Consider the following 17,337-nt stretch of genomic DNA (forward strand, 5'->3'; position numbering starts at 1 on the left):
AACATATTTTCAGTTGTGCAAAACAGATGCAAAATGCAAATTCAAAGATTCAAGTCCTCAACTTTTCTACCTTAAAAAAAAAATCCTAAAGAAAAAATAACCCTAAAAATACTAAGGTTGAGGAAGCATTACAGAACTGTCTTAAGGAACACCTGGGTGGCTCAGTGGTTGGGTGTCTGCCTTTGGCTCAGGTTGTGATCCTGGGGTCCTGGGATCGAGTTCCCCATAGATTCCCCACAGGGAGCCTGCTCCTTCTCCCTCTGCCCATGTCTCTGCCTCTGTCTGTGTGTCTCTCATGAATAAATAAAGTCTTTAAAAAAACAACAACAAAAACAAATACTATCTTAAGCTAAAACACTTGCTAAATAAATACAAGTAGTATTTTTTAAACATTACATTGCGGGAACCCTGGGTGGCTCAGCGGTTTAGTGCCTGCCTTCCGCCTGGGGCCTGATCCTGGAGGCCCAGGATCGAGTCCCACATCGGGCTCCCTGCATGGAACCTGCTTCTCCCTGTCTCTGCCTCTCTTGTGCTCTCTCTGTGTGTCTCTCATGAATAAGTAAATAAAATCTTTAAAAAAAATAAAAAATAAAAAAATAAACATTATATTGCGTCATATTACTGGGCTACAAGATTAGTTTAATTGGTTTGACCAATATTATACTTAAAGAAAAAAAAAGACATAAAAAAACAGAATGGGGGAGGTTTAAAATAAAAACAGAAACAATAACCATAATATATTGCCTTAAGGAATTCAGTTTTTTAATTCATCAGTATTTAGTTTTAGAATATATTATAGCTTTACAACAACTTGATAAACCTTCCATAAAACAATCAAAGCTGAATTAAGTCATTTATCTCATTATACCTTCTAAGAAAACCTTCAAATGAAAAAATATTTGGAAAAGGTTCCACTTGAAATAAATATCACTTATAACTTATAAAGCAGGGAACAGAAAACTTTTTTTTTTTTTTTTTAAGATTTTATTTATTTATTAGAGCCAGAGAGAGACAGGCAGAGGGAGAAACAGGCTTCATGCAGGGAACCTGACATGGGACTCAGTCCTGGGTCTCCAGGATCATGCCCTGGGCTGAGGGCGGCGCTAAACCGCTGAGCCACCGGGGCTGCCCAGGGAACAGTAAACTTTTGATGCAGAGGGCCAAACAGTAAACATTCTCTCTTGCAACTACTTTGTAGAGCAAATGCAAGACATAGACATTACAACCAGTTAATAATCAGTGTGGCAGTGTTCCCATAAAATCTTATTTTAAAAAACAGGAGTTCTGAAGGATTCAGCCCACAGGCTTTAGTTTTCTGAGTGGTGGTATAAAGAATTTATTTCTATTTCAGAATGCTAAAACCTTACCTATTTTAATGAATCGACAAGGGAACATCTGTTCATCAATTTTATGCTTCAAGGTGAATGTTTCTTTGTTATAATCATTCTTTAAGCCACTGTGAAAAAAAAATAGGTTATTTGATTTTATAATTTAGTAAACATAAATCATGCTCAGATCTTTAGGTTAGACAACCTACAAGACCAAAAGAATGTAAAGAAGTAGTCAAACATGAGAACATAGGTCAAAAGTTCTACATTCATATCAACTGCATTATAACTGTACTCTCCTAATTATATAAGGCTTAATGAAAAATGTTCAATGTTAATTAAAGGATGTGGCTACAGTGCATGGAAATGTGTGATAGTACCTGGTGTCCTTAGTGTATAACAGGATATAAACATAAAATATGTAAGCAGTAAGAAAAAAATTAAAATAATTTACTTTCCTATCTAACGACTCAGAGCCAAATATTAGTCTGTGAAACAATTAAGTTTTTCAAAATTCTGATTATGATGTCAATAATGTTCCTTTTACGGTTCAATAAACACTCCATTGGTTTAATAGCACCCATTTCATCCTAAATAAAAATAAACCCATATCACTTCTCTACATAAACAACTAGAATTGAAAACAAATATTTATTGGAAAATCAGTTACCTTTAGGTTGCCTATGTCCTAAAACACTTTCATGACTTTCACGCAGTATAGATGTAATATTTACTTATATCAAATACTGTGCTAACAGGACACATTATATCACAAATACATTCCATGTGACTTTGTCCATTCTATGGTTACCTGATTTTTCATTACCTAGGGGGAAAATTAACACTTTCATTCCTCATGGTCTACATTTTTAAAATCTAAATTTACTGAGCTCCTTCCAAGTGGCAGGCATTATGGTAGATAGAATCACATATTTTTTCTCTTCTCAGTCTCCAATTTATACTAAATTTCCCAAATATTGTTTCCAGATTAAGGCAATCAATCTTAATGCTTTGGATAGAGTCTATATTTTTATAGCGAAGATTTTTATTAAAGCTGAAAATATTTGAGGTTGTTTACAGTTCAAAAATAAGATGGGGGGAAAAAACCCAAGTTTTATTCTTCATTAGTAATAATAATAAATAGTGGCTGGTGGTTAAAAAAAAAAGGCTAACTCAAGCCACAATATTAAAATAAGCCACTGGAAATACAATGGTAGAAATATTCTTTTCTTCCTTGAAAGAAAAAAAAAAAAATCAAACCATGCAGATTTAGCCACAAAGGGATAAAACTGAGACTGTAACTTGTTTAGAAGACAACTCTTTCTTCCCTATAATCGTAACTCACCTGGACAATAGCTCTGTCATATTTTCTTCATTCATTCCACCAAAGACTTTAAATTTCTTCAAATTGCAGACATGAGTTTTCTCATATTTTCCAAATGTGATGTTCTGGACTATAGCAGGCCTTTCAAGTTTCAGAATCAAGTACTAAAAAAAGAAACAACCAAATCATAACCTTTGTTTAAAACAAATAGAAAACAACTTTAAAAAAACTTTGGACAGGGATGCCTGTGGCTCGGTCAGATAAGTGTCTGCCTTTGGCTCCAGTCATGATCTCAGGGTCCTGGGATGGACCTCTCTGCTCAGGGGGGAGTCCGCAGGTCCCTCTCCCTTTACCCCTCCCCCTACTCGCTGTCTCTCTCTGTCTCTCTCTCTCTCAAATAAATAAAATATTTTTAAAAAATAAATAAAACTTTGCACAGTTAACTGAAGAATGCATAAGATCTGTCCTATCCATCCTGCACTGGTAGACTATGTTTTTAATGCTAAAGAATAGTATGACAACACAGCCTGTGTAGACTACCATACCACCACTTTTTCTCAGCATCATCCTGAACTGTAAATGAAGGGGAAGAAAAGGACTAGTGAGATAACTAACAAAGGTGTGTCATTCAATAAAAGATATAAACAGGCTATGAATTACCAAATAAAACCAGATTAGACAGCAAAAATAGCAATGACATATTCTCATCAACTACACTTTGATAACAAATTCAATGTTCAAAATCAGTGATAAAATCTTAAACTTAAAAACAAACAGATTTACTAACCAGCCCTGCCAATTTTATAAATTAAAAAACCTGGGCCTACTATAAATTTGTCTAATGCAGCTCAAGATTTCCTGTTACACACTAATAAAATGGGGTCAATTAATTAGGGAACACGTTTTACATTATGTAGATTGTTTCAATTATAAAAACCAAGAAGGAAACTACTATTGGTTGAATATATGGAGAAAATGCTATTCAGAAAAATGATTCAGATGTTTTGCTCCAGTGGCTAATAACGGGTAATACAGGTGACAAAGGCAGAATAGGGATGCCTGGGTGGCTCAGCGGTTTAGCACCTGCCTTCGGCCCAGGGTGTGATCCTGGAGACCCAGGATCGAGACCCACATTGGGCTCCCTGCACGGAGCCTGCTTCTCCCTCTGCCTGTCTCTCTCTCTCTCTCTTTCTATCATGAATAAATAAATAAAATCTTTAAAAAAAGAAAGTTACATAAGGGGGTGCCTGCGTGGCTCAGTCAGTTAAGCATCCAACTCTTGATCTGGAGTCAGGTCATGATCTTGGGAGTTGTAGGATTGAGCCCTGCAGCGGGATCTACACCAAGCATGGAGCCTGCTTAAGATTCTTTCTCTCCCTCTCCCTGCATGCTCATATGCATTCTCTCTGTTAAAAAAAAAAAAAGTTACACAAGAAAAATGTAAACTCTCTATTCCGAAGCAAAACACAATGGTCTGATAGAAACACACCTTGGGGGCAGCCCTGGTGACTTAGGGGTTTAGTGCCACCTTCAGCCCAGGGTGTGATCCTGGAGACCCAGAGCGAGTGTCAAGCCAGGCTCCCAGCATGGGGCTTGCTTCTCCCTCTGCCTGTCTCTCTCTCTCTCTCTCTCTAATAAATAAATAAATAATCTAAATAAAAAAAAAAAGAAAAGAAAGAAAGTAACACACCTTGGTAAAATTTTAATGTTCGTGGTGCCTGGCTCAATCAGTAAGCATGTGACTCTATCTCAGGGTCGTGAGTTACAAGCCCCAAACACGAGGTAAAGCCCACTTAAAAAAAAAAAAAAAAAAAGAGGAATAACCTAAATGTTCTGGAAAAACCAATTAAGTAAGTTTGATACATTCATGCAATAAATTTTAATATTTTAAAAATATTCATGTTTAATCACATTTTGGCTTTATTCATAAATTTTATAATTTCTATTTTTCTAACTCTTGAGCACAAATGTTGAGTAGTGCTACTATTCAACAGTGCTGTTCCACAACTAAATAGGTTTTCATTATTTTTAATTTGGAGAAATAAGTGCTGTAGATATAGCAATAAAGCTAAAAAAAAATAAAGTTCATTAAGAGCAAACTTTTTTTTTTTTTAAGATTTTAATGATTTGTTTGAGACAGAGAAAGAGAGAAGAGCACAGGCAGAGGGAGCAGCAGAGGGACAGGTAAAAGCAGGCTGCCTGCTGAGGAGGATCATAACTTGAGCCAATGGGAGATGCTTAACTGACTAAGCCACCCAGGCTCCCCAAGAACAAACATTTTAGAAAAACTATTTTAGAACCTATTATAGAGAGTTAAGGGCAGCCTGCCCCAAGATGGCCATTTTGGTATAAAGATTATTTCAAGTTAAAAGTAATCAAAACCCAACAGATACAGGAAAAGCTCTCTACTTCCCCATCAACTGCCCAGATGGAAAGATCCTATACCAGGAAGAGAGTAATTAACAAAGGCTCCCCTTTACCTCAGGAACTTATCTGCATAACACTGAAACCTTAAAAAAAAAAAAAAAAAAAACACTGAAATCTTGTTTTTCCAAACATCTCCTTTCACCTTCTTACTAATGAACTTTCTCCCCTTTGTACCCTTAGAACCTACCCCTCACCTTAGCTCTTGTAAGCTTCACATTGCCTCACTGTCTTTGGAATTTCATGTCTGCGTGGATTCCTCATATGTACAGCTATTATATTTCATTTTCTCCTGTTAATCTGTCTCATGGCAATTTGATTCTAAGTCCAGCTAGAAGGAATACCATGCAGAGGAAGGTCTTCCTCCCTGACTATATATCAACTTTAGAATATATGTGTTAATATACTAATTTTTAAATAAAATATAATGTACCACAATCTCTTTTTCAAAGGGGGGACACACACAGAAAATCAAAGAATTATCACGATAGTTTGAAATTCAGCCACAGAATTAAGTAAGCAACAAAAAAAATTTTACTGTTCAAAACTTGTTCACAATTTCAGTCTTGAGATATTTTTTCAATGTGAGAAAGGTGATTTTAAAAATCCTTTTTAATCACATCAATAATTACAATTTATAAGGAACAGGGTGATATAAAGGAAGAAAATGGGAGAAGGGAGCTAGTGTAGTAGGACTTTAGAGCTTTAGATGGGCTTAGCAGTACAAGTGCTTCAAGGGAGCTGAGACTTAAAGGATGAGACACTGTATTATTAGTTTCCTCAAAATGCCATAACAAATTACAACAAACTTGGTGGCTCTTATTCTCTCAGAGTTCTGGAGCCCAGAAGCCTGAAATCAAGGTGTTGGCAGGACCATTTCCCTCTGAAAGCTCTAGGAGAGGTTCCTTCTTTTCCTCTTCTAGTATCTAGTGGCTCCCAACGTTCTGGGCTTGTGCCAGTCTAACTCCAATCTGTCTCCAGGTTCACATGGCCTTCTTCCTGGTGTCTTTCTGTGTTGGACAAAGATCCTCCCCATTGGATCTAGGGCTTAACGTGATCCAGGATGATCTCACCTTGAGATCTTTAACTTAATTACATCTGCTAGGATCTTTATTCCAAATAAGGTCACATTTTGGGATTCCATATATCCTTTGGGGGTGGGGGGATAGTCACTACTCAACCTATTACATAGAACCAGCAATGTCAAGTGGTATGTGTTAAGACTGAAAAGGTAGGCAGTCACCAGGGCATTCTATGCCATTATAAAAAGTGTGATTTATAAACACGATGAGATCTATTAAACATAATGGAAAGCCAAATCTGATTAACATTACACACACACACACACACACACACACACACACACACACACACACAATGTGCTTTATGGAGAATAAATCAAAGGAACTGAACTGAAAGACCAGTTAGGATGCTGTTACAGTAATTCAAGGATGAGATGAAATGAAGACCTAGACTAGAACGATAGGAGATAGAGGATTAGACAGCTTCAACATATTTTGGAGACAGAATAAATGGAATTTAGTGATAGCTGGATGTAGGAAGAGGACTGAGAGGTATCAGGGATGATAATTTAGCTCTAACTCTAGTTAACAGAGTAAATGGGAATATCATTTACTCTGATCGGAAGGGCTGGCAAAGAAACAAAATTAGAAAAGTCCAGATCCATCTCTATGTATGACTGAAAACAATAGTGATTTATGAGGTTTTATGATTCTGTGAGTTCAATGGATAGTTCTTCCAGTAGTAGATTCTAGACTCAATCATGTTGCTATCTCAGCTGGAGAAATGGACTTAGTTGGGGTGGAAGTGAGGAAGAAGCTGAACTTCGCTGGGACGATTAAACCTTTCCATGTAAGACTGTATCCTTAAGGAGGTCAGGTGGGCTTTCTTCAGAGCATTGGGCCAAAGGCAGGCGCCAAACCGCTGTGCCACCCAGGGATCCCTGCTTTCAGAGTTCTAAGAGAGAACAGAGCTACAAAGCCTATTAAGGCCTTGCTCAGAAGCTGCAGTAATATTTTCGTAGAATTTCCTGGTAGTCAAGCAAATCTCAAGGTCAGTCTAAGTTAGGGGAACAGACTATCTTGCTGGAAAAGAGAGTAACATATGACCATATTATGAAATCTGGACTCTAGTCCAGGTGGAGTAGAGAAACACAAAGGGGTTTTAAGGTGTGGAGCAACAACAATAAAATCAATACCCATTCAGGACTAGAAACCCTCAGAAAACTATACAAAAAAAGGGCAACATGGGCGGCCTGGGTGGCTCAGTGGTTTAGCATCGCCTTCAGCCCAGGGCATGATCCTGGAGACCCGGGATCGAGTCCCATGTCGGGCTCCCTGCATGGAGCCTGCTTCTCCCTCTGCTTGTATCTCTGCCTCTCTCTCTCTGTCTCTCATTAATAAATAAATAAAATATTTTTTTTTTTAAAAAAGGGCAACTTTCTCAACTGATAGAGGACATTTATAAAATATCCACAGCCAGCATTGTACTTAGTAAAGATTCCCCCCAATATTAGGAGAGAAAGTTGGAGCCAGGAGGGAGGAATACAGAAGACAAGAAAATATTTCCAAATCAAATATCTGGTAAATAACTTATACACAAAACATTAAAAAACCTCAAGATTCAATAATAAGAAAACACATAATTTTAAAATGAACAAACGTCTGAATAGTCACTTTACCAAGGAACATATAGAGAAGTCAAAACAGGCATATGAGAAGATGGTCAACTTCACTAAACATTCTTAAGATGCAAATTAGAACCACAAACACTTATACATTACTTTTCATTGCATTTTTATTTGTTAATAGACAAAAACTAGAAACAATCTAATGTCCATCAATAGGTAATTGGATAAATAAACTGGTATGTAAGATACAAGAGTATTCAGCTAGGCAACAAAAATGAATGGATTCCTGACACAAACAATACAGATGAATTTCAAGATAATCTGAGTGAAATCAGACAAAAGAAATCTGATCTTTCCACAGAAATACAGTATCTCTCCATTTACTTAAAATCCTAGAAAATGCAAATAAATCAGCAGTGAAAAAATACAGATCAGTTGTTGCCTAGAGATGGGGATGGAGGTAGGTGAGACAAAAGGAAATATGGGAAACTTTTGGGTAGCAGATGTGTCTACCCAATATTTTAAGTATGGTAGTATTTTTGAAGGTACATGGATAAAAATTTATCAAATTGTACATTAAAAATATGAAGTTTATTATATGTCAATACCTTAATAGTTATTTAAAAAATTATAAAAGTCAATATTAAGAAAATAAGTAAGGTATAGCAGGCTGTTCAGTCCATTAGGCGTCCAACTCTCGCTTTCGACTCAGGTAATGATCTAACGTGTCCTGAGACTGGGCCTGCAGCGGGCTCTGTGCTCAGCTCACGGAGAAGTCCTCTTAAAGATTCTCTCCCTCTGACCCTCCCCTCAATTGCACTCCCATGCATGTTCTCTCTCTAAAATAAATAAATCTTTAAAAAAAATAAATAAGCAAGCCACAGACTTAGAGAAGATATTTTCAATATCTAAGAACTTACATCCAGAAAAATATGAACAATTCCTACAACTCAGCAATAAAAAAGCAAACAGCTCCATTTTTAAAAAGTAAATAAAAGAATTCACAAAAAAGATAAATGAACAGCCAGTAAGCAAATGGAAGAAAGTTCTTAAATCATTAGTCACTGAAGAATTATAAATTAAAACCACTTCATACCAACAATAACCACTAAATTAAAATGTGTGTCAATGCTAAGTGTTTAAATGTGAGGCTGTGAAGCAAACGGCAGTCTGATAATTTCACATAAAGTAATATATCCCTACCTTATACTGCAGTAATTCTACCTCTAGATATGTACCCAGAAGAATAAAAAATACATATTAGTTGTAAAATCTTCAAAAAGAATGCAGCTTTATTTATAATCACCAAAAACAGAAACAATGCAAATGGTCATAAACAGAAGGATGGGTAAACAAGTTAGGGTACAGGGTGCCTGCATAGCTCAGTTGGGCAACTGACTCAATTTTGGCTCAGGTCATCATCTATCTCATGGTTCATGAGATCAAGCCCCACATTGGGCTCCGTGCTCAGCAGGAGTCTGCTTAGATAATCTCTCTCCCTCTTGCCCCATCTCCTGCTCTCTCTCTCTCTCTCTCTCTCTCGAAAATAAATAGATCTTAAAAAAAAAAAAAAAAAAAGCTACGGTATAGCCATAGAACAAAATGGTATTCTGTAATGAAAAGAATGTAATATTGATGCACACAACATGGATGAACATAAAAAACATTCTGAGCATAAAAAGCCATATATAAAAGTATATATATACATTACTCTATGACTCCACTTATATTAAATTTTAGAACCGGTAAAATTAATCCATGCCAAAGGAACCTAAACGGTGGTTGCCTCTGCATGGAAGGTGAGATACATAGGGATTCACCAATAAGAGACAGAAAGGATCTTTCTGAGAGGATAGAAACATTTTATATCTTAATTAGAATTATTTTTATGTGTGCATTTTTCAAAATAAATACCGTACACTTAAGGTCCATGTAAATTAACATTAGTTAAAAATGTATTATACAATATACAATGCTTGTTTTACAAATTTGAACAAAATACCATTAAGACACTTTATAAATTTACTGGTATCCTAGTTTTACACTAAAAATTATACTGAAATTCACATATTTTCTTATATTTCCTTCCTTGCTTTGTACATTTTTCAATATTCTTGTTATGATTCATCAGAAAAAGAATAATCTGGGTATTACAAAAATGAATATACTCCTATCCACCCACCACATACACACCAACTATATTAGATAATTACTAAAGTTCCTCTGACCTGCTTAGACTATACAGAAAGAAGTGCCTGTTATTTGTTAAACAATTTTAACTGCCTTCTCTGGCCCCAGAAAGCAAAGGATATTGCCTAAAATCATACTTTTACTTAAACTGCTTCAGAAGGAGCTTATAATTTTAGTAGAAGAGTTATGATCTAATTTTTCCTCAGGAAAGACTGTGCAACTAAGCATACATTTTAACCAACCCTATGATACATACCAGTCACCCTGAAAAATAGGTTTTCCGTGGCAGTGTCAGTAACTCCAATAAAATATTCTGATGATTACGATCTTAAAGCATTTATGGGGTTTTCATTCATGCTATATTAACTTCCCACCAGCACAGATGATTCTACATTAAACCATGTTTTCTCATTAGGTCTCAAAAACTTTGTGCCACACCACAAAGAAAATGGCTTAAATTTAAACTTAAAAATAGATTTTAAAAGTAAAAATGAAATTTGAAAGAAATTACAAATTCACCATCCTGATATAACTACCACCACCACCACCATTTTGGTAATAATTCCTCTATGTACTCACACAGACACATTCTTTTTTTTTTTTTTTAAGATTTTATTTATTTATTCATGACAGAGAGAGAGAGAGAGAGAGAGAGAGAAAGGCAGAGACACAGGCAGAGGGAGAAGTAGGCTCCACGCAAAGAGCCCAGTACTCTGGGATCACACCCCTAGCCGAAGGCAGATGCTCAACTGCTGAGCCACCCAGGTGTCCCACACAGACACATTCTTTACATAAGTGGAATATCATACACGTTGTTTTTAACAGGTATAACTTAAGTAATTGTTTGTTTTTAAAGACTTTATTTATTCATGAGAGACACAGAGAGGCAGACACAGACAGAGGGAGGAAAAGCAGGCTCCAAACAGGGAGCCCAATGCAGGCTTAATCTTTAAAAAAAAAAAAAAAAGGAAGCGCATGCTCAGAGAAAGAAGGGGAGCCAAAAAGCTGTAAAGTAGGTCCTTGCTCCAAAGCTCTGAGTATGGGCTAATTGCTTTTTTAGAGCAGAGGCAGCAGCTACAGAAAAGTGTAAAAAAAAAAAAAAACAACAAAACAAAACAAAAAAACAAAACAAAACAAAAAAACCGGAAAGCAGAGTTGGGGAACCAATCAAACTTGAAGACAGTTGGGTATATTAGGGTTCACCAGGACAGAAAGATACATAAGAGATTTATTATGGAAACTGGCTCACACAATTATGGACGCTGAGAAATCCCACAGAATGCACTCTACAAGCTAGAGAACCAGGAAAGCAACTCCTCCAACCCCACACAAGCCTTGAGATAAATGCAGTCCTGCCCAACACAGTGACTGCAACCTCCAAGAGACCTTCAGCTAGAACTACCCAGCTCAACCACTTTCAGATCCCTGACCCTCGGTAACAGTGTGAAACAATAAGTGCTTGATTTTAACTGCTAAGTTTGGGGTAATTTATTTATTTTTTAAAGATTTTTTTTTTCTTAATTCATGAGAGACACAGAAAGAGAGAGTGGCAGAGAGACACAGGCAGAGGGAGAAGCAGGCTCCATGCAGGGAGTCCGATGTGGGACTCAATCCCGGGTCTCCAGGATCACACGCTGGGCCGAAGGCAGGTGCTAAACCACTGAGCCACCCAGGCATCGTTGGGGTAATTTATTATACAGCAATAGATAATATGGCATCCAAGGCCAAAATAAATATTAACAGTTCTATTTATTAAGTAGTTAGGTCCAAACAACTTCATAAATATTTATGTACTGATAACTTAGTAGCCATTTGAGAAAACAATAGACATAAATCAAAAGAAAAATATTTGGATTTCATTCCTAGATAAATATAAGTACTCACTAATGTGACATGTGCCTGCTGGACACTACACAATGCGTCAAACATTTGAATTAGACTGGAATCTACCACCCACATTTCCTAAAGAACATTGATTTTCTACATAATAATTGTTTTTTTTTTTTTTAAAACAGCAAACACAAACTTCCCAGCTTCGCCATGACACTACTGAAAGGGAAATAAAGAAATTAGTAAGACAGAATGCTACTTTTCAAAGGATCTTACAATCTAATGAGGAAAATACACACTAACAACTAACCACAACATGAAGTAGAATGAAAGGAGTCCTATGATTCTATCTATGATGGATACAAAATAAGTATTTCTGCTATCAAAAAAAAAATGTGATGTTAACTAGTAATAGTTATACTTTCATTTACCCACTACCTTAGAAGACGACTTACAGATAATATAAAATATAAAATTTAGAAATCCAGAAATAAAACACCTAAGAGTACATGATAACCCTAAAACCTTATTTTTATGGATGAATAAACACAATTTTAGAAAGGTGAACTCTCTGACCCTAGTTTCCATAGAGTCAGTGGTAGATTATTTACAACAATATGTGATGGAGACAGAAGGCATACAAAACAGAGAAAATCAAGAATCTCCCCTACTTTTTCTTCCTAGTCAAAAATAATACCAGTCAGAAGAGAAAAGAGAAGCAATATTCAACTTTTGTATTTAGTCTTAAAAATGTATACATATGATTTTACATTTTTCAAAACGCTTTCATAGTTTTCCTCACCTGGGTAACCACCACCCAGTCTAAAGCTTCCAAAATCTCTTGCCGGGATTACTGCAATATCACTTTTCATTTCTTAATACATTATTTATTTTGTGTATTGTCTTTCTCTCTCCTCAAAAAATAAGCTCTATGAGGGCAGAAATATGTGTCCTGCTTATATCTCACTGATTTTCCTTAGTGATATACTCCAACCACCTACAAGAGTGTGTGACATACAGCAGCCACTAAATTTGCACATACTGAATTGAGTGAATGAAAGTTACAGACAAAAGGTGAGAAGCTACTGCAGGATAATTCCTGGTCGATGTACGCAAACCTTCTCCCGGATAGTCAAACACTAATCCAGGTGCTGTGAAGGAATGACGATAGATATACTTAAGGTTCCAATCAGTTCACTTTAATTAAAACAGAGATTATCTGGGTGGGCTGCCCTAACCATGAGTCCTTTGAGTCTAGAAATCAGGGACAAGAAGTCAGAAATTCAGGGTGGGACACCTGGGTGGCTCAGCGGTTGGGCATGTGCCTTTGGCTCAGGGCATGATCCTGCCATCTGGGAATCAAGTCCCAAATCGGGCTCCTTACATGGAGCCTGTTTCTCTGCCTCTCTCTCTCTCTCTCTCTCTCTCTGTCATAAATACATACATACATACTAACCAAATAAACTACATTAAAACAAAAGGAGATCCTAGGAAAGGCTCTCAGAACGTAAAATTTCACGATTTCAGTTTTTTGGAGTCTTCTTTTTTCTGATTCTCAGATCTGTTCAAGACATGATAAATGAATTTTAGTTACAGTAGAGTCACTTCTCATTACTTGTGGATTCCTTATTTATGAATTGGCCTACTCACTAAAATTTATTTTCAGCATCAAAATCAATACTTGCAGCACTTCCATAGTCATTCCCACGCATGCACAGAGTGGCAAAAAATCTGAATTGCCCAATGCCCACTCTCCAAGCTAAGGTCAAACAAGGCTCTGCCTTCTTGGTTTAACTCTACTACACTATAAACAAATGTCCTTTGCACCATCTATGTTGTGTCACATCTTTTGATCCCCAAGTAGAGTGCTGAAGTGATATCTAATGTTTCTAACTGTGATGTGCCTTATAGAGGAAATATGTGTCGGGTTGGGGCAGTAATACCCCCTTTCCAAAGGAATTTCAAAGAAGTTCCCTGAGCCCCAGAGAAACTTCAATCATTCCTTCAGTGCCCATTTGGCTTGAAAAGTTATTATTATTTTTAAAGATTTTATTTATTCATGAAAGACACACAGAGAGAGAGAGAGAGAGAGAGACAGAGACAGAGACAGAGACACAGGCAGAGGGAGAAGCAGGTTCCATGCAGGGAGCCTGATATGGGACTCGATCCCGGGTCTCCAGGATCATGCCCTGGGCCGAAGGCAGGCGCTAAACCGGCTTGAAAAGTTCTAATGAAGAGGCCATTGCATCCCTGCAGCAAAGGGAGCACCCAGAGCTAGGGAAATGTGAGTCCAATGGTGCCACCTCTATGTGAAGCATTTCTGAGTCACAGGACCTATGACTATACAAAACTATGTGGAAGTTCTCTTAGAACATGTTCATTTTTCTCTGGCTAAATCTAATTGTGTCAAAACCTTAGTTTCCTCAAGAGTCTGCCACATGCCATCAGGTAGATCCTGAGACTTTGTGAAAACTCTCTGGCTTCCCTGTGGCAAGACTCACTCATATTGAGATCCATACTCTTTGGACTCTTATCTCAAGCTTCATTCAAGTATGAATTTTTTTTTAAATTTATTTATGATAGTCACAGAGAGAGAGAGAGAGGCAGAGACACAGGCAGAGGGAGAAGCAGGCTCCATGCACCGAGAGCCTGATGTGGGATTTGATCCCGGGTCTCCAGGATGGCGCCCTGAGCCAAAGGCAGGCGCCAAACCGCTGCGCCACCCAGGGATCCCATTCAAGTATGAATTAATAGTACTATGGCTGTAAGTTCAACGCTAATGAATAAACGATACATATAAAATACAGTGCCTGTAAACAAACACACATGAAGTAAGGTTATATACTGATTAGTAGAGAAAAACATTATCACCAAAGACACACAGGAGTCTAACTGTGTATTTCCCCTAGGAGCAATGGCTGAGTATTCACTAGTGCAGAGTTCATGGCAACTTTATAAAACATAACTACTGTGAATAACAGAATCAATGATCTATAAAACCAAAACATGTTAGAAATAGAAATACTTCTCACAGTTTTAGGGAAGTAAAGTAGCTAGTACATGCACCAAATCCTTACAATTACCATATGGTCACTGGGGAGGTAGATCACTAAAAACAAATATGGAGAAATATATGTAAGGCACTAATTAATGGTAACACTTCATGAAATAAGGATTCTACTTATCCAAAATTAAAATAACAGAACTAAGTTATATATCCTGAGTACCCTCTTAAGTGCTCTGAAATATGTAGGTCAGGTAGTAGTTTCTTATTAAAATAAACTACAAAGGTAAGTAATTTTTTGTATCTGTCAAATTAATATTATTGACAATTATTTTCTCAGTGATCTAGGACAATAATATTGCCATTTTACATAAAGCATATTACATTTTAGAATGTTTTTGGACAATTCTTTTTTATTCTCATAACTGCAATTTGCAGTTTGGGTTACTAAATTTTTCATTTCTATTGTGGTCTTTTTTTTTTAATAGTTCCCAATTCTCTGCAAAATTCTTTTTTTTTTTAATTTTCATGTATTTATTTATTTTAACAATACTGCATGAGGTTTCAAGCAAATTTTTTAAAAAATATTTTATTTATTCACGAGAAACACGGCGGGGGGGGGAGTGTGGGGGAGGCAGAGGGAGAAGCAGGCTCCATGCAAGGAGCCCCACGTGGGACCCAATCCCAGGACTCCAGGATCATGCCCTGGGCCAAAGGCAGGCGCTAAACTGTTGAGTCACCCAAGGATCCCCTGCAAAATTTTCAATAATGATTTTGATTTCCTTTTTTCCCCTTAACACCTTAAGGGCACTTATTTTAAAACCTGTATCTAAAATTCTATTATCTGTAAACTCTGTTATTTTTGGTAGATATCAAATATAGAAAACTAAAAATAATTAGACGCCTAGGATATTATCTTCCTCTAGAAGAGGTGTATTTGCTGCAGGCCCATGACTAGTGATACTACCACTTCTTGATTATTTTAATCGAATTTCAAGGACTGAGATAACATGATATTGGGCTTCAGTCCCTATAAGGGCCAGAGTATCTCTGGCTCACCTTACTCCTCAAACATAGCTTCAGGTCCTAACCCAGAGTATGGAACCTGCTAATCTATCACATTCCTGGCTCTGATTCCTCACCTTTATCTTCCTGGCCTCAAGAGTCTGTCAGAAGTGCTATTCAGCTTTCCAGTATCTTAACCACTTCTTCAGAAATCAATAGAAACCCAGTGGAAAAGTGGTTCTAAAAGTGTTTCCCCTCTATGGGTTCCTGTATTTTCCTCAATTGTGGCCCTATCACTCTTTACTTCTTTATTGTCAATACACTGTACCCTCAAAAATATTTTTTCTTGCTATTTCATCCTCCTTAGTTGGACTGTTGGTCACAAATAATTTTTGTTATTATACTTTTAAGTTTATTTGGTTCTTTCTTCAAAGATCTTTTGTAAGATTTTTTTTTAAGATTTTATTTATTTATTCATGAGAGTGAGAGAGAGAGAGAGAGAGAGAGAGAGAGGCAGAGACAGGCAGAGTGAGAAGCAGGCTCCATGCAGGGAGCCCAACGTGGGACTCAATCTTGGGTCTCCAGGATCACACCCTGGGCCAAAGGCGGAGCTAAACCACTATGCCACCTGCGCTGCCCTGTGAGATCACTTTTTAAAGGTAAAAATATCTCTTATTTCCTTAAATACAGTATGTTAATTATTTTCATTTTGGTATCTTTCACTGCTTTTGATTTCTATACCTAACATTTTTGCAGGTTTCTGCTATCATTCCTTCTTAGTTTTACTACCAGTACCTTGTTTCCTGGTACATTTGGTTACCTTTGTGTATGTGAATAATGATTTATGGAAACTACCTCAAGCCTTGAGAAAAGCCTTGAGAAAATCTTCAGAGAGGATTTGCACTTGCTTCAATTGAGAACCTTAAGAGCACTATCCATCTAACCCACTTAAAACTAAAATCACACTATTAAGGTTTCTTGAATAGCCAAGTATTAAGAATCTGATTACCAAATATAAACAAATATTACATTGCTGAAACCTCTCAGGGACCAGTTTTCTCCTCCTCTACTCAGTGCCAATGCAACTTTTCCCACAGTAACCCACAGAGGTAGGGATTCCTTCTGTTTTATACTTGTGCTAATGAATCAATTTTGGGTCCCAGTTTTCATAAACTTTATGTGTGTATCTTTTAAAAATTCAGCCCTTTGGGGCACCTGGGTGGCTCAGTGGTTAAGCCTTTGGCTCAGTGTGTGATCCCGGGGTCCTGGGATGGAGTCCCATAACGGGATCCTGCTTCTCCCTGGGCCTATATCTCTGCCTCTCTCTCTCTGTGCCTCTCATGAATAAATAAAATCTTTTTTAAAAAAAATTCAATAATTTTTAGTAATTTTCAGAATATGGTTTGAAAAAAGAGAAAGAAGGGTTGGAATTAGTATTATAGACCTAGCTCCATTCTCTAGGAATACAAGACTACTTGCTATGTATCTCTATATTAAAAATTATACCCATTCCATCCCATATGGCAGTTTCCCACAAAACTAAGTAAAAACTGAAATTACTTTCAATTATATTTTTCTGTCA

General features: G+C 36.9%; 1 protein-coding gene across 48 annotated transcripts in view; it reads right to left on the reverse strand.

The window, feature by feature from the left end:
• Window positions 1-17,337, reverse strand: part of MKLN1 (muskelin 1) — a 322,363-nt gene that overhangs the window by 93,204 nt on the left and 211,822 nt on the right. For 38 of the 48 annotated variants that reach the window (XR_012002632.1, XR_012002635.1, XR_012002631.1 and 35 more), the window contains 2 exons: window positions 2,674-2,816; window positions 1,368-1,456 (listed from right to left, as the gene is read on the reverse strand). Coding sequence is in view for 42 of the 48 variants with exons in the window: in XM_072764025.1 (XP_072620126.1) it covers window positions 1,368-1,456; window positions 2,674-2,816 (232 nt within the window). In the remaining 6 variants the exon portion in view is untranslated. Of the gene's footprint in view, window positions 1-1,367; window positions 1,457-2,673; window positions 2,817-3,887; window positions 4,054-4,342; window positions 4,445-5,132; window positions 5,163-17,337 lie in introns of those variants that run through there. The other 10 variants (XR_012002636.1, XM_072764042.1, XM_072764041.1 and 7 more) reach the window with 3 other exon arrangements.

Source organism: Vulpes vulpes, chromosome 7 (genome assembly GCF_048418805.1).
Source record: "Vulpes vulpes isolate BD-2025 chromosome 7, VulVul3, whole genome shotgun sequence".
NCBI lineage: Eukaryota > Metazoa > Chordata > Mammalia > Carnivora > Canidae > Vulpes > Vulpes vulpes.